At 37.4% G+C, this 22675-nt stretch overlaps 1 protein-coding gene across 1 annotated transcript in view; it reads left to right on the forward strand.

Moving 5' to 3' along the window:
• TMEM135 (transmembrane protein 135) overlaps nucleotides 1–22675 on the forward strand; it is a gene marked incomplete at its 5' end in the record, with an annotated part of 241078 nt that overhangs the window by 197462 nt on the left and 20941 nt on the right. The window contains one exon of the mRNA XM_010847209.1: nucleotides 21169–21210. Coding sequence (XP_010845511.1) covers nucleotides 21169–21210 — 42 coding nt within the window. The remainder of the gene's footprint in view (nucleotides 1–21168; nucleotides 21211–22675) is intronic.

Consider the following 22675-nt stretch of genomic DNA (forward strand, 5'->3'; position numbering starts at 1 on the left):
AAACTACAGGGAAACTCTTCCATGAAGTGATAAGTGAAGTCTGATTATGCATTCACCTAAGATACATGTGGTATTATTAACAGTTTAATGAAAAGTAGTATTTTAAAATTGAATTTCCAGTTCCTTTATGGGGAGGGGTGGATGAAAAAACTCTCACCCGTTTGTTTAATTTATTTAGGCACCTAAGAAAAGATGATTATTGAACTGAGAAAGTCCTAAATGATGAGGAAGAAACTCCTTGCTAACTCTCCCTTTCTTACAGGAGATAAGTGTCCTTGTCCATCCCCTTTTAAAGTATGGAAGACGTACTATATTTTATTTCACATGGTTGTGGGAGTTTTATTATATAAAAAAAGCATTTTGGGAGAAAGCACGTTTCATTGGAAAGGCAGTTTCTTCCCACTGAAGATGACAGTAAACTGCTCACAGTTTCTAAGTGTACTGCGTGTTTCATTCACAGCATGGATTTCATGATTGTTTTTGGTGATACATAAAAACTTTTCATGAATGTAGAGAATTTTATGTATGGTGTACATGTCAAAAATAATACACGAAACTAAGGGTCATGATCAATACTCTACTTTCCTGTAAGACAGTGCGCTCTGGAATACAGGGTAGCCAAGTAAAGTCTTGTTTACTTTTAGGGGAGATTAAGAATCTACTCTTTTAAAGAATCTACTCTGTTTTAAAGGTCTGAATATGAATATTTACCTGACTTGTTCATTATACATACTCTTTCAACTGACACATTTTAAATGACTTAAATTTTCAATGAATGATTTAAGACTTTGAACTAGAATGAGAAAACTTTCTATATCTTTATTTCACAAGTATCTCAGGAACAAAATTATGACCTTAAGGGTCAAATATATTGAATAGATGGTCATGGATCTCACAGAGTTCCGATCTGCCTTTTGTTGCTTTTGTATTTTCTCTCCTGCTGCACAATTAGTAAACCCAGTTTACTAGTGTCAGCCTTCTCTCTTTTGTTTGTTTTGTTGCTTGTGGAAACCCAATGAGAGCTGTTCAGAGTGGATTGCAGTCACCAGTGATTTATTTTGTGTATCTAAGCTGGATTCCAGCTGTTTGAGGTTTTTCTCTTGGACGTCTAGATTTCAGATAGCATCTAGACTGAAAAGACAATTCTGGTTAAGATGCCTATCTGAGTCTTAAGCAGTTTAAATTCTCTGTTTTTCTAAGTTTCTAAGAAATTTACTTAGATTTGTATGTTGAAAATAACTGTTTATGCGTAAATGTTTATATTGATAAGATTATTAATTCCAAAATTGGTGTTAAAAAATGGCTAGTTTTAAGGAAGAATTATATTGTTTTAAAAATTACTCAGACTTTTCAATTAGCCGAATCAGTAGAACTCAGCTTATAACAGAACTTTTCCTTTAGAACTTCTAATTCAGAAGTTACAACCCCTTAATGTGAGGAGATAGATGCCTATTCACACTTACCATATGATTTGTGGTAAATTATGATTTACGGTCATATCCTAAATCTTTCCATTAATTTTTGCTTTTTTATTTTATTCACCAACATGTAAACACTTTCACATCTAGTTTTGATTTATATGACTTGTCAAACTCTTCTGTTTATTATTAAAATTGTTTCATAGCCTTCTTCACAATCCCATAAACTTAAAAGAAGTTCTAAAAAATAACATTTTCTGGAAAAGTATTAGCTGTCATTATTGTTAGACTACAGATTTATGTTGATTTTCTTTTTTTAACAGAACTTCAGTTTTTATCAGCTTCAAATTCTATGCACCTGAAGAAACATCTGTAAAAGTCTCAATGTGGTTTCTTCTAAGTGGATTCTCAGCTATAAAATACTTTCCTTGTATCAGATGACCTATCAGTTTATTTTTAAAATATCACTTATGATTGCTTCCTTCTTAACTATAATCCTTAGAAGAAAAGCCCCCTTCAAAATTATACACCAGGACTAAAATATATGTTACTAATTTCAGTCTTGTTGGGTTCAGTTGATCAATATAAACTCCCTGGAGCTCCCTAGAACTACAGTATGGTGACATTAACTTACTATGGATTTCTATCAGGTTTTCATGATTCTAGTATCAGTGAAGAAAAGAAAGTTGTACCACGCATCGTTATTACCACTCTATTGATTTTAATCTTTAGAAAGTCACTTATAAGTAAGCTGCAGTTACTTTTGTGATTATGTTGACTTTATAGTCTTAGATTTAGAAGTCTTCAATTCTCATTCTGGTTCCTTCTCTAATAATTTATTAGCTGAACAATCCTGGACAAGATTACTTTCTAAACCTGTCTTTTTATCTGTAAAATGAATGTCGTGAGAATCAAATGAAACACCATATAGATGTTATTACCTACTCACGTTGTTAGTCAGAGGTCTTTTTAATCTTCTTGACCGTAACTGACTTGACAGGTACTGTCCTTTCCTAGGATCCTTTATTCCTTGCTGTTTATTTTTATTATCATTTTAGATCTTTTCATTCCCTCGTTCATTGATATTTGTGGTTCTACCAGTCTTTAGTCCTTCTAAAAGACTATGGTTATAAAGAAAAATAGAACAAATATATAATATTGTTCATAAAATGGGTATCACCCTTTGGAATCTGCACATAGATTTTTAAAGGCTGAGATTATAGATTCAGAAAAAGTTCCGAACACCAGGGAGGAAAAACGGAGAAAACCGTAAATTGTTCAAAACAAAACAAAACAAAACCCTAGGGAAAAGGAGAAAGGAGCTTCACCTGTACTGAATACCTGTCTTGTTCCAGGCGTTGCTCTTGATCGATGCATTTATGTTATTTAAGTTATTCTCCCTCCTGTCTTACAGAGGAGGAAAGAGAGGACCGGGTATATTAGCTAACATCTTTTTAGTTTATTCAGGTCCCTTCTTATTGTTTATCTATGTTTCCCCCCAGACATTGTTTGGTAACTATTGTTTACTTTGGGCGTTTGATTTCTATGCTAATGGTGTAGATAGAGTTGGTCTCAAGTGTCCTAGCAAAAGTAAATGAAACTTGAGTATTTTTAAACAAGGATACCAGATATGAGACTTATGAGATGTATTTTGTACTGTTTTGGGGAATATAGATCTCCAGACCAGTCTTTAGAGTGGGTGGAATGGGTGTGGCAGTAATTCAGGAAGCCTTCCCCTCCCAAGCTAGAAATGTCAGCAAAACTTGCCAGTCTGAAAGCTGCTGAACACTAAAAATGAAACCCTTCTCAGTGTCTGATTTTCTTTCCCACATTCCCTCAGGGCGCAGCTCCCACTATTCTGCCAACTACTCCCTGTCCTGGTAGGCAAAGTGAAAATGCTAATTGTGAATTTGTGCTGCAACCTTCAGGGCTAAATCCAGCTTTATTTGAAATGAACAATCAAATAAGGCGGGATTTAGCTCTAAACAATCTCTGCCCATTTCCCTCAGAGCTTTCCTCCCTGTCTCCACTGCTTCACTTATAGTAGCTCCCGAATGCTCTGCTCCATACATGTCTCTGGTCCCACCAGTACCTTCCCACCTTGTACCTTTTTGACTTGCTTTTTCAGAAAGGTCCAAATGTCTTGTCTTGTGATAGATACTCTGACCTGCCTCAAGTGTAGAATTAGTAGCAGGAGTGAATAAACTCTAGAGAAATAAATACATTTTCAGCTCCCTGTCCTTGTACTACAGAAGGCTGGGCAAGGCATTCATAAAATATGGCTTGTAAGTGCACTGCTTTCTGAAGAAATCTTTTTTTTCCCCCTTAAGGAATTCTAAGAAGCATCTGTTGTATTTCTAGAGCAAATCATCTTTAACCTCTCCTTCATTTTTTGTTTTATTTAAATGAATGGATATTTGAGAAGCCCTTGTCTCCATGTTCAGGCCCCGACAATTTTTCTACTAAAAAAAGTCTGTAAAGTGTTACTATTACATTGGGTAATTTTATTTCAAACTGAATACAAGACTATTATTTTCTTCTGTCATGCTGTGCGATTGTCTTTTGTGTTTTCACTAGACTCTCCCTCCTCTTTAACCTCTTGGAATTTTGCCTCTGGAGTTTGAATCCCCTTCCTATTTTCTGGAAAAAAAAAATGAGATGCAGAACAAGGCATGGCTTGAAGTCAAAAGTAGATTCCTGTATTTAAGTGCTAGCAACCGCTACAGGCTCCACGAGGTCAAAGCCTACCTCTCAGCGACTTGGCTGTTAAGTGACCATATGTTTTAGGAAAGGGCACTGGACCGACTCAAAATGTAGAGTTTTGATGCATTGTTGCCAAAAAATCACTCTGTGTATTAGAAGTTTGTCTGGCAGAATACTGAAAACCTAAAATGTAGCTCATACATATAAACTTGTTGGAAGACAAAATACATTTTTCATCCAGTCCCAGTGAGAAAAACCAAGACAGTTTGGATTTTAGTTTTCCTCCCACTTTGCCTACTGCCAGCCTCCACAGGGACCCTAATTATGTGGCACTGAAAAGAAGATTATTTTCTGTATTTTAAATAATATTGTTGCTTTTGACTTAGCAGCATTTCAGTTTACATATGCAAGGGAACATATAAAATTACAAGGGATGTTCACTAATGAAAAATAAAAATGTTAGGCACTCAGTCGTGTCCGACTCTTTGTGACCCGATGGACTATAGCCCACCAGGCTCCTCTGTCCATGGAATTCTCCAGGCAGGAATACTAGAGTGGGTTGCCATGCCCTTCTCCAGGGGATCTTCCCAACCCAGGGATCAAACCTGAGTCTTCTCCATTGCAGACAAATTCTTCACCTTCTGAGCCATCAGGGAAATTGACCCAATGGACACTAGCTAGGATGGTATTTAAGCAAAGAATTAATATTTAATTAGAGCTACTTAGATGTGCCTGTACATCAGTTTTGTTCATCTTTGAGAAATAGCATCTATAATCCTAAATACGTGTGTGTGTGATCTTGGTAGTATCTTTAATATATTTTTAAGCATTTCTAATGTAGGCTCATTAAATGTTTTACGATGGTTTCTTGTTAGACATTAGAACATAGATATATTAAATAGTCTAAAGATATTTTCCTATTAAGTATTGCGTGAGTATGTTCCACCTTTCAAAACTGGTAAAGCAAGAGCATATTGCAGAAAGTCAGCTTATAACAAATATAGATGGTACGTGCATACAAAGTCACTTCAGTTGTGTCCAGCCCTTTGCAGCCCTATGGACTGTAGCCTGCCAGGCTTCTCTGTCCATGGGCTTCTCCGGGCAGGAATACTGGAGTGGGTTGCCATGCCCTCCTCCGGGGGTCCTTCCGAATCCGGGAATTGTACCTGCATCTCTTATGTCTCCTACATTGGCAGGCAGGTTCTTTACCACTGACACTACTTGGGAAGCCCACAGATGGTACTATAAGCAATATGCTCTATTCTTATTTCAACAGAACTCAGTTAATTGCTGTACTTAGTTCAACAGATCTCAGGTAATTTTCACATATAGAAATCATTAGACTAATATAGAAATAGGTGGGCTTCCTTGGGGGCACATTGGTAAAGAATCTGCCTGCAATGTAGGATTCACAGGAGACACAGATTGAGTTCCTGGGTGGGAAGATCCCCTGGAGGAGGAAATAGCAACCCACTCCAGTATTCTTGCCTGAAAAGCTCATGGAAAAGAAGAGCCCGGTGGGCTGCTGTCCATAGGGTCGCAAAGAGTCGGACAAAATTGAGTGACTGGGCACGCACATAGAAATAGATAAGCTATCTGAAGGTAAAAATATAATTTTGAACATTTGAGTATTTAGTTTGTCCATGTATATTAGAAGGTACTTTACTTTGGGTAGAATGTTAATTTTATAATATTCTTCCTACTTAAAATCTATAAAGAGATATCTTCAGTAGCCCCTCAAACTGAATGTTTAAACCATTTCATATCAGTTTAGTATTGGTTGAATTATATTTAAATTTGAGAAGCCAGAAGCAGGTTGCAAGTTGGAGCAAATCATAAAAATTTGCAGATAATAGACTGTATCAGAATTTTTAAGTTTTAAGGAATCCTCAGGATCATTCAATTCTATCTTTTTGTTTTATATTTAGAGAAAGGATGAGAAACATTAAGTTTCATTTTAAGATCTTATAACTATTTAGTGAAAGAGCCAGAATTAAAAATGAGATTCTCAGACTGTCTTTGGCCTAATCAATTATGGAGTCTAAAATGGGAGAATACTCACTAGAAGGAAAGGAATTAACCTCTCAGTATATCAGGCCATATTTATCTACTGACCTATTTGTGGATGACTGATCTTTTCTGTTGGAATTCGTGATAACCTTAAGACCGAAATTCATGATAACCCTAAGACTGTTCTAAGTCATTAACGTTGTTGGCTCTGATAAAGCAAATGGAACATTGGCCAAGTAGGAGTAGCTGTGTTTTCTTTCTCCTGCATTTCAAAATTATCAATGTCACAGGATCGATATCTAAGAAATACTTTCCAGATGGCTTTGTTTTTGTTTACTGAACTGTATTTTATAGTGGAAGCCTTTGAAAGAATATGGGCCTTCCCAATAGTTTTGGATGACCTTTAATTCCTCCCTGTTCCTAGTTTAGGCTGGTTAGAAAGGGTTTTGTTTTGTTTTTAAGATAAGTGTGACTGTTTGCATATAAATCTGTTGTCACATTTTATGTGTATATTCAAAAAACTTGGTTTTTCCAAAAGTTTGATAAAACCTTTTTATTCTCATTTTCTACCTTGGTAGAATTTTACTTATAAAGCTTGAAGGAAAAATTGAACATCTTTTTCTACAGTTTTCAAAAATATCAGGTTATTCCTGTAACCAGTACCCTAATCTTCCTTCCCTGTGCCCAACTCTACCAAAAAAAGATCCACAGAATTGTAACTACAAGGCTGATAAGGGTCATCAAACTTAAGATTTCTCATGTCATCTTCATAGAAGGGACCTTTGTGAAGGAACCTGTTCATAAAAACCAAGAGCACTTCGAAAACAACAGGTTTTTCCTGTAACCTGCAAGAGAAGTTTGAATAAACTGCAGCCCATGGCAGGAAAACTTACGAGTGTCTGAATGTTTGGTGTTAGGAATGGACTGGGGAGAAAAGCAGTAACAAGAGTGCAGTAACAAGAAAAGCAGTAACAGTAACGAGAGAACTGGATGGGGTGTTAATTACACAAAGCTGTATAACTCTTCAATCCGATGTGCCTTATTGGCAGTCTTGGTTTTCAGCATCCTTCTCTGTTCCCAGTAGTAAATAAATTCTGTGACTTTATTAATTGTATGTACACAGAGCAATATCTAGAGCTACATTATGGATGCTGCAAATGAGGTTATGCTCTTTGGCAGAGATAGTCTAGATGAATTCCTGATTGCAAAGCAAGAAATAGAGGGTTTTTTGTTTTTTGTTTTTTTGGCTTTTAACTGGTATTAATTACTTGAATTTTATAGTATCTTAAAGTTTGATACTTTTGGGCCTCATTTAGTTTTGAAAAGAGTCATTTTAAATCCAATTTGTTAATCTGTCAGAATGTATTAAAATGTCTTAAAGTTGATATGTAATTTAATTTATTATCCTAAAGAGCAGTATAACTTTTTAGATGGCTTTAGTATCAGTTGCTTTCAACAGAATTCAGTTTCTAAGTTGATATTTAAAAAGTTCAAACAAATGCTATTAAGTGAGATTGCAGTTTAAAAATAAACAACGAGATGGGATTCAATAGTAAGTCATGAAAGCTACACTTGGAATATCTTTGTTAAACACAGATCTGGTCATGTCTTCTGTGATAGCTCAGTTGGTAAAGAATCCATCTGCAATGCAGGAGACCTGGGTTTGATTTCTGGGTCGGGAAGATCCCCTGGAGAAGGGAAAGGCTACCCACTCCAGTATTCTGGCCTGGAGAATTCCATGGACTGTATAGTCCATGGGGTCACAAAGAATCAGACACAACTGAGCCACTTTCACTTTTCTGGGACATGGGGCCTTTTGCCTTAGAGGTAAAGTTCAAACTCATTTTTTTTTTTATTATTTTTTATTGAAGGATAATTGCTTTACAGAATTTTGTTGTTTTCTGTCAAACCTCAACATGAAATCAGCCATAGGTATACATTTGTCCCCTCCCTTTTGGACCTCCCGCCCATCTCCCGTGCCATCCCACCCCTCTAGGTTGATACAGAGTCCCTGTCAAACTCATTTTTAGAATTAATTGATTTGCCTGCAGCAGCTCGGTCTTGGTTGTGGCACATGGGGTCCTCAGTCTTCGTTGTGGCATGTGGAGTCTTTAGCTGAGACATGCGAGTTCTCAGTTGCAGCGTGTGGGATCTGGTTTCCTGACCAGGGATCGGTCCAAGCGCCCTGCATTGGGAGCTTGGAGTCTTAACCTCTGGACCACCAGGGAAATCCCTCAGACTCGTTTTTGACACGTTTGGCCTGTGCCAAGTCCTTCTGTACTGCTTGCTTGTCTCCATTTGCCACTCACGTTAAGCCTCTTCAGTCCCAGAACACCTTGTCTACGTCTCACATGGGTTGTCCCTCTCTGCTCTCTTCCTCCTCTTCTGCCTGCACGTGCCATCTTAAATGTCTCTTCTCTTCTGGGTGGCCTGCCACGGCCAAGCCGGGCTTAGGCAGCCCTCCTTTGTGCTCCCTGGGCACTGGGCGCTTCCTGCAATGCAGTAGCCCTTGTCACTTATGTGTATGCCCCTCTGGGTTGTGAGCTCCTGGAGAACACGGACCCTGGCTGTCCCCAGCACTTGACAGCCTATCTGGTACATAGTCGACTCAGAGTAAATATTGGTGAAATATTTAACTGTGTGAATGAGTGTGGATAATGCCCCGACCTATGAACTTTATCATCTCACCTCTTTTGTGTGCTCTGTTGCTCGGTCATGTCCGACTCTTTGCCATCCCACCGACTGTAGCCCGCCAGGCTTCTCTGTCCATGGAATTTCCCAGGCAAGAATACTGGAGCAGATTGCCATTTCCTGCTCCAGGGGATCTTCCCGGCCCAGGGATTGAACCTACATCTCTTGCATCTCCTGTAGTGGCAGGCAGACTCTTTACCACTAGCACCCCCTTGGAAACCTCATTTTTTCAGTTGTAATTTCTAGTTCAGTATAAACATGTCTATAGCAGCATTCCCATTCCCGCCTTTTGGACTTGATAGCCTTATATTCCAGTCACTGTTATATTTCATTTGGGTGTTAAAAGATAGCTCCTCATTCAGAAAAGATTAGAGACTCCTTTTTAGACCCCTGTTTATGCACATTTATGTCTAAGTGTCAATTTGTGCCAAATTATCGGTGAAAAAACTAATAAAATTTTATATTAAGGCTGAACACTGGGAGTTGTTAATATGTAATGGGGTAGCTGATTTTAAACACATTTTTAGATACTAAATATTTATTAAAAGCTTAGAATTGCTGTTCAAAAATGAATCCAAGAAACATGATACCCAATTAGAAATATGATTACTCGAAAGTAGTGTTTTCAGATACTAGACAGATACAGATTTCTTTCTTTCAACATAAATTATTGAGTGGCCGATATGCTATGCACTGATGTAGGCACTTGGGGTATATAACTGAACGATGTGAAATTCCTGAATGCTTTAGTAATTAGAACAAAAAGGAGCTCAGAATGCATATACACATAGTTTATGCATATACGTAAAATACTAATTAATACATTGTAGACAAGCCTGTTTCTGAAATCAGCAACAGATTTTAAGCATTATCATACGTAAAGTGAAATATTGAAGTTATTATGTAAAAAACTAAGTGATGCTAGGATTTGGGAGGAAAGGGGGACTGTGCCTTGAATTTCGTTAAATATAGTAAACAAATACAATTGATCTTCAACAGTAATATGCCTGGTGTGTTATGGTAGGCTGTGTTATTGTTTAAAACCCTTTGCTGTCTCTCCCTGGGGAAGCATTATACTCACTGACCTGTTAACATCATGCCTGGCCTTAGATTTGCTTTGGCTAATAAAATACGAGTGGAAATGATTTATGTTTACTTTTGAGCAGAAGCTTTGAGTCAGAACACAGTGTCCTATATTCTTTTTTTCTCTGCTTTGACAATTCAGCAGATCTGAATAGATGTTTCTCCATTGCCCTAAGGTCCAAAATAAAGATGACATGTAGTTGAGACTTAGCCAACTCTTGTTTGATAATTAGCATGAGCAAGAAATAACCTTTTGTTGTTCAAACTGTTGAAATTCTGCTATTGCAACATAACCTGACCTGATGGTTCTCAAGCTTGAGCATGCGCTAGAATCACGTGGAGGTTTTGTTAAAATACAGAGTGTACAGGTTGTTGGACCCTGCTCTTAAGAGTTTCTGAATTCATGAGACCTGCGCTGGGAACCAGCATTTCAGTTTCTAACAAGTTGTTACGATCTTATGCTGATGCTGTTCCAGGTGGTCCACACTTTGAGAATCACTGACCTAACCTTTCCTGATTATGTGGTCTATTAATTTATATTTCTAGATACCTTAATTGCACAGTAAATGTTGCCGTTTTGTTGTTGTTTAGTCGCTAAGTGGTGTCCGACTCTTTGTGACCCCATTGACCATAGCCTGCCAGTCTCCTCTGTCCATGGGATTCTCCAGGCAAGAACACTGGAGTCGGTTGCCATTCCCTTCTCCAGGGGATCTTCCCAAGCCAGGGCTCGAACATGTGTCTCCTGAGGCTCCTCCATTGGGAAGCAGATTCTTTACCACTAAGCCACCTAGGAAGCCCAAATGCTGTAATAACAAGATGCAAAATATTTCCCAGTGTCGTTATTGAAGATGTAAACTCTATAAATTGCTTTTGATTTCTGAGATATGGACACACAAAATGCCATATGGAAACATAAATTTTGTAAAATGGAATAGATAACTTGGAAATTAGTATCATGTTGTTGTTGTTGTTCAGTCGCCCAGTTCTGTTCGACTCTTTGTGATCCCATGGACTGTAGCACGCCAGACCTCCCTGTCCCTCAGCATCTCCCAAAGTTTGCCCCAGTTCATGTCCATTGCATCAGTGATGCCATCCAGCCATCTCATCCTCTGACGCCGTCTTCTCCTTCTGCCCTCAGTCTTTCCCAGCATGAGGGACTTTTCCAGTGAGTCGTCTGTTCACATCAGATGACAAAAATACTGGAGCTTCATCACCCGTCCTTCCAATGAGTATTCAGGATTTCCCTTAAGAGTGACTAGGTGTCACGTGAGCGAGAGCCAAATGAAACCTGCCAAAAATACACAAAAAGCAAAGGAAGTTTGAGAAAGAGTCATATACAATTGTGGGGAAAACTGTCATTCCTGTTGGACTTGGTAGCAATCCTCTTAAACAAGGAGGGTGGTTGAAGAATGGATTGCATGTGGAAGGACCAGGGTAACCAAGATGAGAGAGGTGAGAGAGCGTGACATGTATCTGAAAGTAACTGCTAATACAGTTTGCTACTGAGAGACAGGTAAAGGAGAAGTAATCTCAGCAATGTCTTTCAGAAGTCCCATTTCTTATTTGGTGTATGATAGAAAACACAACTTCGTTCCAGGCCTGTTTTTTGTACTCATGTATGAAATTGAGGTGCTTTTGGAATTCAAGTTGCTAACAGTGGCAGATTTAATACTGATTGTGATTGTCCTCAAAGTTTTGGAGAGAGTTATGTAAAAAATCACTCTTGTGAAGAGGGAGGTAGATAAGAGAAGGCAGTAAAGAGTCCTGAACAAAGTCAGGCCAATCACGTTTCACTGGGAGGATTTTGGTTCCTTGCTATCCATGCTCTTCTGTCCCTTATAAAGTCTTTGCATGATTTTAGTTGGAGGAATATTGCTCTCTCCTTCCATTCAGGTGATTTGTGATTTGTCTCCTACAGCCCAGGGTCCCTCATCTTCCCTGTGGTATTTCTTCTCCCCAGTAGGCACAGAGACTGAGTTATTGGGATATAAACAGATTTCCTTGTATGTGATGCTGTCTTAGACCAGAATCTGTATGGGGGCAGATCATTTAATCTCCCCAGGCCTTGGTTTCTTAATCTTACAGTTTAACTCTCTTAGGTTACTTTAGTTCTAGTATTTCATTTTTCTAGTACCATTTATAGTCTAGCAAGATTCCAGTATTTTAACTTGCCCAATTTTTGTCATACATAACACATGTCCATCATCTTTGAGATGAATGAAGTAAGCTGGAGTTTTTAAATGAAGGCTTTTCTTTTAGAGTTAGGTACTCTGTAGTCCTCAGTTAATCACAAAACTGTAGTTTTCCAAAAGCTTCCAAAATAGTATTTTTGTTCCATTATTCAAAGATGCATATTTCATTTTAGATGTGAACTTTGATATTAAATAAGCATAACTTCATGAAAAAGTATAGCCTAAATAGCTGCTCATTTTGTTTAGTATGCAATCCAGTTGCTGTATTATTTTAATGACATAGATACTAATGTACATTTGAAAGTAAATTAATGTTGATTCAGAGATCCTATATCATTGAAAACCTTTGTTTTAATCTTTTTTCCAACCATTATAGGAGGGGGAAAAAATGAAAATGCTTGGCAGTCTTAAGGTCTTTAAAAAATAGTTTGGTTCAGTATTGTGGTTAGAATTTTTGTTTAATGTAAATAATTTTTTTCCATAACAATGCTGTGATTTTAAGAAACTTGGTAAGTTTTTCTTGGATTTATGTAAAACACAATTTTGCTACTAAATTTGGTTTTTGCCTATTGTTAATTTGGCGAGTGTAAACATGTGCCATTTCCTTAGGAACTGCAAACAGTTTAGGTCAATGGAGTAAAATCTGCTTCTTTTACATGTATTTTAAAGTTTGACTTGCTGACTCAGTACTCAGTGGATGTATTGTTGTTGTTTAGTCGTGTCTGATTTTTTGTCACCCCATGGACTGCAGCACGCCAGACATCCCTGTCCTTCACCATCTCCCAGAGCTTGCTCAAACTCATATCCATTGAGTCGGTGATGCCATCCAAGCATCTCATCCTCTGTTGTCCCCTTCTCCTCCTGTCTTCAATCTTTCCCAGCATCAGCGTCTTTTTCAGTGAGTCAGCTCTTCCCATCAGGTGGCCAGAGTATTGGAGCTTCAACTTCAGCATCAGTCCTTCCGATGAATATTCAGGGTTGATTTCCTTTAGGATAGACTGGTTTGATCTCCTTGCAGTCCAAGGGACATGAGTTTGAGCAAACTCCAGGAGATACTGAAGGACAGGGAAACCTGGTGTGCTGCAGTCCATGGGGTCGCACAGAGTGGGACAGGATTGAAATGAACAGCAACAAGTATTGTTATTACTAGTTCGTTTTGAGAGGGAGATTCATCCTAATTAACATTTCTTTTAGAAACAGTCTGAAGGTGATTCTTGGTTTCTTAGCAATTGAAGAGGGCTTGGAGCATGACCTTCCTTAGTTTAGATTTTAAAGCAAAAACAGTTCCAGCCTCTCCAAGTTGAAGGAGAAATATGATTCTGTTGGAGTTGTTACTGTAATTTTGAATCCAAATGTTTCCAATTTATATTCAAGACATACTAGAAAAAAGTACACAATAATCATCTGGGGACTTACAATCACACTTGATTACCCATAACTGCTGCCTTGCTTCACCAGCTTTCCTGAGGTTATTGAGAACAAAGCTAAGCACCAGTGTTCCATTCTATGTGAAATAAATGTACTGTAAAACATTTGCCCAAATCAAAAATAATATTTTTAATGCAGTGGGGAGAATCACTTTTAAAGAAAACAGTTAAAAATTGTTTGGAAGGTCTATGATGTGTTCACGAACAAACAAAATAATCTTCCACAAATTTCTTCATCTGTTGCTGTTCCAACTTAAGATTTTTGTGTATGAGCTTTCTTAAACTAGGACTGTAATATCTGTTATTTTGTTTTCTCATATTAAGTGCCGTCTGCTGGCTGAAACCAAACTCTCTGAGTCTGTTTTATTCTTGAAATTATAGTAGACCTAAGAGGAAAAAACCTGTTGTGTATATTTAAGCAAAGTAGTGTATTTTAATTGCACATCCAAGGTTCCGAGTAGTAAATTGAAATGATTGATTTAACCTGTTGGAGTGTACATATGTAATTAGAACACTGAAGATTTTTTAAAAACAAAGCTAAAATAAAATCTTTAAATTAATCCCATCTCAATTTTTCTGTTATTCTTATGATAAACAGATATCAATCAAAATCTATAGTTGTTGATCCAGTTTCAGTTCCTAAATTATAGTTTCAGTTCAGTTCAGTCGCTCAGTCATGTCCGACTCTTTGCGCCCCCATGGAGTGCAGCAGACAGTCCTGTCCATCACCTCCCTGTCCATGACCAACTCCCGGAGTTTACTCAAACTCATGTCTTGACTTGCTGACTCAGTACTCAGTGGATGTATTGTTGTTGTTTAGTCGTGTCTGATTTTTTGTCACCCCATGGACTGCAGCACACCAGACATCCCTGTCCTTCACCATCTCCCAGAGCTTGCTCAAACTCATGTCCATCGAGTCGGTGATGCCATCCAACCATCCCGTCCTCTGTCGTCTCCTCCTCCTGCTTTCAATCTTTCCCAGCATCACGGTCTTTTCCAATGAGTCAGTTCTTCGCATCAGTCCTTCCAATGAACACCCAGGACTGATCTCCTTTAGGATGGACTGGTTGGATCTCCTTGCAGTCCACGGGACTCTTAAGAGTCTTCTCCAGCACCACAGTTCAAAAGCATCAATTCTTCTGTGCTTAGCTTTCTTTACAGTCCAACCCTCACACCATACATGACCACTGGAAAAACCATAGCCTTGACTAGGCGGACCTTTGTTGGCAAAGTAATGTCTCTGCTTTTTTAATATGCTGTCTAGGTTGGTCATAGCTTTTCTTCCAAGGAGCAAGTGTCTTTTAATTTCATGGCTGCAGTCACCATCTGCAGTGATTTTGGAGGCCCCCAAAATAGTCTGTCACTGTTTCCATTGTTTTCCCATCTATTTGCCACGAAGTGATGGGACCAGATGCCATGATCTTAGTTTTCTGAATGTTGAATATTTTTTCACTCTCCTCTTTCACTTTCAGCTTAGGATGGGCATATTGGGACATAATCCCATCATATGTGAAAGAAGAGCCCTGCTGCTTTTCTCAAATCAAACAATTTAAGGAGAGAAAATGCAGGACTAAAAAAATTTGAAGCTGAACTCATAAAGTAGAAATAAAGTAATCAAGCTCTTAGCACTGTTGATACAAGAAATTGTGTCAGAACTTTTAGTTAAGATTATTTTCATTTATTTGACAAAGATACATATAACTTTGCAGATGCCTTTTTTAATGATATGAAATAGTATATAATTTACCTTGGCATTACTCAAATGATCTGCAGCACAGTGTCTTTTGTATGTTAGATGCCTGGTAACTGTTGAGTGAATAAAAAGAGATGCTATAATGTTTAACCAATATGTGAGTTTCCTTCTAACCAGTTCAATGAGTAAAAAAAGGACAAAAGAACTCTGACATGATACTTACTCAGTGTTTCTTTTTTGTCATTGTAGTCCCCTAGTTATCCATGTTCTTTGGGATCATAATTTCAGAAAATTCTACCTGCATCATTTGTTTTAGTTATTAATTTTTTGCCTTCTAGCAAAACTTTTATAGCAGTATTAATTAGTGAAGTTGACTGACTTTCACTTTCTCTGCCAAGGTGTTGGTGAAATAGAGACGAATAACTTTTACAGTGTTTAATCTGTTCCTAAATGTTCAGATACTGATGTTTTTAATTAAACAAACTATACAAATAATATATAAATGTATACTTATAGAAAATTTAAATGATATATGAATATAGAGAGTAAAAAGTTATATTCTTTCTTCATGTCTTTTATCCCATGCCCTGGAGAAGGAAATGGCAACCCACTCCAGTATTCTTGCATGGAAAAAAGTCCCATGGACAGCAGAGCCTGGCAGGCTACAGTCCATGGGGTCGCAAAGCGTTGGACACAACTGAGCGACTAAACACGCACTTCAGTAGGTAGCCTGCTAGTAACTGTTTGGGGTGTATGCTTTTGACTCGATAAACGTGAGTCTCAGTGAACTCCAGGAGTTGGTGATGGACCGGGGAGGCCTGGTGTGCTGCGATTCATGGGGTTGCAAAGAGTCGGACACGACTGAGCGACTGATCTGATCTGATCTGATGCTTTTGATCACTTTCTATAACATTCTATATGTATACAAAAACAGCATTTTATGTTTTATCATTGATAATATTTTAGCACTGATGCTTAATATATCAAAAATGTAACCTTCTATCATTGAGATTATAGAATTACTTCTTCTATTTAACAGTGTTTCTTACAGGTCTTTGTATAGCATATATATATTTATGGTGGTAGTTTGTCTTGTAATCTTACAGTTAAAAAAAGAGAAGGTATCTTTCAACCTTTTTAGGAGTAAGTTCCGTGTGTAAATTTTATAAGCAATAAGCAAATGTAATAATATTAGTAGCAGCCAGTAATCTCAAAATAAATTCAGGGATTTGTACGTATGTTTTATTTCTTTTTAATTCTTGACGGCAAAATCACTATTTATAAATGATTTGGAATAATTCATTTATTTTCCATCATTATTATTTTAAATAATAATAGTAGCAGTAAATAAGATGGTAATAAGTGATAAAACTTCCGAATTGGAAATCATTTAAGGAGCCATTATGGCAGTCATTTACTTCCAGCCCTCTTTCTGAAGGTGGCGAGATGGAGCCCTCAGTGATTTAGGTTGACAGGCAAATTATGACTAGTTTCTGTTCCATTGCATCATGCACTGCTTTAGAAATATTTAAGAGGAGATTTATATAAGTGTATCTTTTATGTCTATTATATGTAACCAAATAAATGAAAGCTGGAGTCAAAATAGTTCTCAGTGTTTTCAGGTTACTAGAAAGCACATAATAAAACAGCACATTTACATTCTATGTTGGTGCCAAATGTTAGGGTGTTCTTAGAGATTTTATGACTGTGTGGAATAATAGGAACATGAGTATCGCCTATCACTAAAAGTCTCATGTTAGTGATATTTACTTGGGGGAACTTAATGCAGTTTAACTAAAATTTTTTCAGAAGTAATATTTTGCATGCCTATGAATTTGTTTTTAAAGGAAAATGTGCAAGAAAATGTTTGTGAAATCACATCCGAGCTAGAAATTCTTCCCAAAATGGTTTACTAGTGACCCCTGCTGGTACAATGTTGTAATGAAGTATATTTCATATCTCAAAAAAATGTATCCCAGGTATCATGAGACATTTCCAGTATCTCATTGAAGTAATTTCATGGAAGTTAAGAATGAAATAAAGAATCTTTCTGGGCAGAGCTGTTTTTTTTACCAACACTTGCATTTCTAATCGAAAAAAATTGTCTTTTTGGATTCCCTCCTATTAATATTTGACCAAAAGTAGTATTCTAATAACAATAACATCAGACTTCTTAATTCTTTCTTATATATAGTATGCAATTCCAACCTGACCCTCTATGATTAGTTGTTTATCAGCTAAGTTGTTTGATATAATGCTGCAAATTCTTTTCCCCTCTTTGTCTCCTGGCTTTGTTTTATGTCATAGGTAGCACAGAACCTTGCAATTGTAGAGATTTAGTAACTGTAGATTCAGTTATTTATGCCATTTGCACAAACATTAATAGGAGAATTTGTGTATACGTGAGTTAAATGCATTCTTTTTATGCCCACACAAAAAATGAAAAAATTTAGAATGACTTTGTGTTATTAGAGAGTGGTTTTATTAGCGAAATGAATTTTTGTTTTTCTTTTCTGAAAGAGATTTTCTGCATACAAGTTATGGAGGAATAAAAAAATGCTCATTTTCTTATTTTCTGTATTGACACTTAATTCCTAGATGAGACCTCTCCCTTGAACTCAAATCTGCATACCCAGCTGCTTGCTTCCCTAGCATTCCCATTTACAGCTCACATGCATCTCAAACTTAACGCATCTGAAACAGAACTTTGATTTTTCTCTTCAAAACCTGTTTCTCTAATAGTCTTCCTCATTTCAGTAAATGGATATTTTATCCTTCCATTCGCTCAAACCAAAAATATTTTAATAATTTGTAAATTCTCTATCATACCCCACATTCATTTAAACCATCTAGAAATTCTGCCCACTCTGTCTTGAAATGCATTCAGACACATTCCTGTCCACGTCCGCCACTGCAGCCTGGTCCAGCCGCAGGCACCGTTCTCCTCCTAATTAGGCCCTGTGATTTTTTCTACCCTTGCCCTCCTGTAGTCTGTTTTCCAACCAGCAGCCAGTCTATTATCTTAGAATTTAAGACAGCTCTTTTCACTCCTCTGCGGAGAACCTGCCCGAGTCCTCACCACGCCTGCCGTCCCTGCAGGAACTGCAGACCACTTGCCCCCTCATTTCCTACCACTGATACTGGGACCTCGTCTCCAACTGCTGCTTCGCTCCAGCTTAACCCCTGGCTGTTCTCCTTACACACCACGTAGAGTCCTCGTCCTTCAAACTGAAATGCCCTTCCCTCAATTCAGTAAGGTTTCTGATCAAATTACCAAACTCCACCTCCTCAGAGAGGCCCTTCCTGGCCACAGCTCTCCGGCAAGAATACTGGAGTGGGCAGCCATTCCCTCTTCCAGGGTATCTTCTAGGGATCGAACCCAGGTCTCCTGCCTTGCAGGCGGATTCTTTACCTTCTAAGCCACCAGGGAAGCCTGCTTCCTGACCACAAGATTAAAAACAAATACAAAAGGCCCAGGCTGATACTGTTTCTCCCCTTTTCCTGCTTTGCTTTTTGCCATAGTAGTTATCACCACACGACATACTTAGTTTTTTAAATCGTCTCTCTTCCCTCATCTAAAATGTCAGTGGTAGGAAAGCAGAGACCCTGTATTGTCCACTGTTACATCCTTAAAACCTAAAGCAGAGCTTGCACATAGAAGGCACTGCATAGTAGCATTTGCGGAATAAATCAACCAGCCTTAATATCTGAATGAAGAATGTGATTTGATTTACATTATAATAACCAGATCCATCTCATAGTGAGGTGCCTTTTAATGGGATCTCTTTTGTATAAATCTTTATGTTTATATCATACTTTTTACATTTAACACAGATTTCTGTAGTGTTTCATAGTTAGGTTAGGGCTCAGATGATACTTTTTATGTCAGAATGCAGGCCAGTATTGCTGTTTTAAACATTCTTTTTCTGGGAATAATTACTTTTTTGTCCTTTTGACATAGACATCTGACCCTCAATTACATTAAGAGACCTTATACACATGAATGGAAAGAAGAATAGCCCCTTTTGAATCCACGCTAAGACTTTATCAATATGAAGTGCTTCCCACAGGGTTCTGCTGAAAGAACCAAACTTCCATCATAATGAAATTGCAAATTCATTTGTGGATGCCCTTTTATATTTGAAAGGTACTTTTTGATGTTTGGTCTGCAGTTAGATTTATTGTTTAAGGTCACAAATAATGCAATCCTGACTAGACCACGTTGTCAGAATCCTTTATTTAGCATTGCGCAAAGACAAATGGCTATCCTTTAACAATAACATACCAACACCAAAATTTGTTCCCAGTTGTACATAATCTTTTAATCAATCTGTTGCTCTCTGTTTTCCAGTCAATAGACTCCCAGCCTACCCCCTCACCACCCCATCTATCTAGAAATTACTCAATTATGGGTTTTAAATTACTGAGAAACACTTTCTTCAGATGAAAACAGATAACTGGAAGAATTTTAATGCTGTAATTTTCCCCTGCACGTTTTTAGCTTAACATATGAATTATTTTGCCTTTACCCTCATTCTGAACAGGGTAGATGCTTATGTAGTATGTTAGCTAAATTCTCTGGTCACATTCTTACTGTTAACATGACCACAAAGTGGATTATAGTGCTTAATTGAATTCTTAATTCTTTAAAACATCTCAGTGCACATGGATTAAGTTTTTTCCCTGAGATTCTATAATGTCCTCCAATAAAAATGTGTATTTAAAGCTTTCGAGACAGATTTCTTGTATTTTTTTCCATTTCCTTTGTGACCTTTCATATAAAAGGCATACAGATAGAACTGCCCAGTTAGATTTAAGACTGTGCTTTTCCTCTGCAAATACCCAGTGTCTAATAGAATAATGATACTCTGTTATGTTAGAGTATCATTATATGACCAATCTGTAGTTTCTCCAAGGAATTTTAATACCAGAAACACAAAGATTCTCTGGTAACTTGATGACACCTACAGTGGAGCAGACCATTAAGACCAGTATATAGTAAGGCCCCTATTTTAAAACCTTGTTTAAATATTTTTTGCCAATGAGAGAATCTTCCCTTCCCGCACCCACCCCCGCCCCGCCTTTAATTGCCATGTAGCTTAGGTCTTCCCCAATTAAAAGGAATACATTGTTTTAGGAAGAGGTGTAAGAGAAAACCGTGACTTTTAAGTCAGATGAATTCTGACTACTATTTATTTTGTGACCTCTGGGAGATTGCCGCATGTGGGGGGCCTCTGCGCAGCTGTGACATAGAGATACACCTGTTTATAGAATTGTGATATAATTGAGTGAGACAGCACATGTAAAGGGCTGCAGACAGTGCCCAGCAGTGGTAAACGCTCTGATATTTGCAGTCTTCTCTCTGTGCTCTTCTCCTCCACCCGCGTTCCTCATGCTGCGTTATCTGTTCCAACTGGGCTTACTCAGAAGTTAAAACTGTTGAACTAAACGTGAAACCTTTTTGTACCTGCCAACTATACGTTGCTCTGCGTTCACTGCATTAATAAGTAAAGAGGAGTCAGGACCCTGGTTGACCTGTATATAAAACACACCCAGTGGGTGTATGTGGCCTTTTTCTTCACAACAAATTGCTCCCCCAGGATTGGGTAGAATGAAAAATACTCCACTCGCAGCCTTCCTTTTAAGTCCACATGGATCCCATAGAAGATTGCATTTAAATCTCCCTTCAGCCTACAAATTTGAGAATTGAGCTTTGAATTGTGTTAGTATGACGTGGGGAGGCGTTATCATTTTAATCATTTTGTGTTAGGTGGCTTGCTTTACTGTTCATTGTTTGTTTGACCATTTGTACTGCTCAGATCACTGTCCTAAAAGAACTTCACCTTAACAGAAAATCATTTTCAGGAAAAATTTTAATAGCTATTTAATACTGCTGCTTTATATTTCAAAATAAGTTACCATTTTATTATTGTAAATTTTTATTGTTTTAGGTGCAAAGATGGTTTGAAAGGATTTACATTCTCTGCACTTAGGTAAGTTGCATCTTTTATATACTTTTATGGTTAGAGAATTTATGTTAGCTTTTTTTTTTTAAATGTAATGTCATTGTACATAATTATTTATTTATGACTCTACTTTTAAGTTGAAAGTAATTTTAAAAGTTAAAAAAGTGGCTTTGTGGTCATTTCACTAACAGAGTAATTTATTAATTTTCCTCCTAAAAATAAATCAGTCAGTCAATCACTATTTGGGGGCCTATTGTGTGCCTTATACTATAGGGTGTTAAAGAAGATTGCAAGAACTCTCTGTTCAAAGAGCTTGGAAAGACAAAGCTACACGTGAACAATTACTGGAAAACTAAGTCCTTAATTGTGTGGCACCAGATTATGGGCTTCGTTAGGTCAGGACTCATGTGTTATCAAACACATTTTGGATTATAAGCTTCACTAGAGTCACTGGCCTCTTCTTTTTACCTGGTAGTTCATCTCTTATCACAGTAATTGACACACAGTGGATACTGTAAAGATGTTGGTTAGCACTGAATTTTATAGTTCATCAAGCATTTTCACATTCATTAGGAAATTAAACTTTTATAATATTGAATGGAATATTTTGGTTGTGGAAATTCTTTGGTAACAATAACTAAATCATAACACACAGCAGTAATTTCTTTGTGTCATATGTTTCATTAAAGATCATGAAACTTATTAGAAAATATCTTTTTATTGTTGTTGCACTGGCTATATAGAATTCTTTGTTAAACTGAAACTTGGTAACAAAATCAAAAGTTGGTTTTCCTAGAGAAAACTTTACCTTATCCCTGAATCTTTCCTTAGACTCTGGAATTCTTGCAATAACTCACAATGTGCCTGATATTTGTATGTGTTTTCTTCAAATCTGCTTATAATGAAGGACTGACTTGGACTATTTGCACTTAACATTTTCTCTGTATTATAGGAACATATTCTGGAAAGGTGGTTATTAGCTCTTGCTAGTTCTGTCAGATAATAGTGGAAGTTATGGGAATAGAAAGAGTCAAGGACAGAACCATGAGAGAAAAGCCAATGCAGAAATCTGAAAATAGACTTCTGAAAGTAGACTAAGCCTGATTCCTCATAGTTTAAAGCATAGTTAGCGTACAAAGCCTGAAGACTAAGAATCCAGGCATTAGAGTCAAATTATTGCAAGTTCAAATAATCGCAGTTATTTCTGGCTGTAACAGGATGCCTTTTTCATGTTAACTAAGTCATGGAAATTATGGTACCTACTTCATAGTGTTGCTGTGAGGGTTAAATGATATATTCGTAAAGTACTCAGTACTGTGTCTGTCATATAGTCATAAATGCTCAGATTGCATACTATATTCATTCACTGTGTATTAACTAAGTATTACATGCCCAGCACTATGCCAGGCACTGGATGTAATAGTAAAGAAGGGGTTCCCTGAGCTGTGAGAGCACAGAGAAAGGAGGCTTGCAGCAGGGGCAACTTCTCCAA

Source organism: Bison bison, unplaced genomic scaffold (genome assembly GCF_000754665.1).
Source record: "Bison bison bison isolate TAMUID 2011002044 unplaced genomic scaffold, Bison_UMD1.0 scf7180017864245, whole genome shotgun sequence".
Taxonomy (NCBI): domain Eukaryota; kingdom Metazoa; phylum Chordata; class Mammalia; order Artiodactyla; family Bovidae; genus Bison; species Bison bison.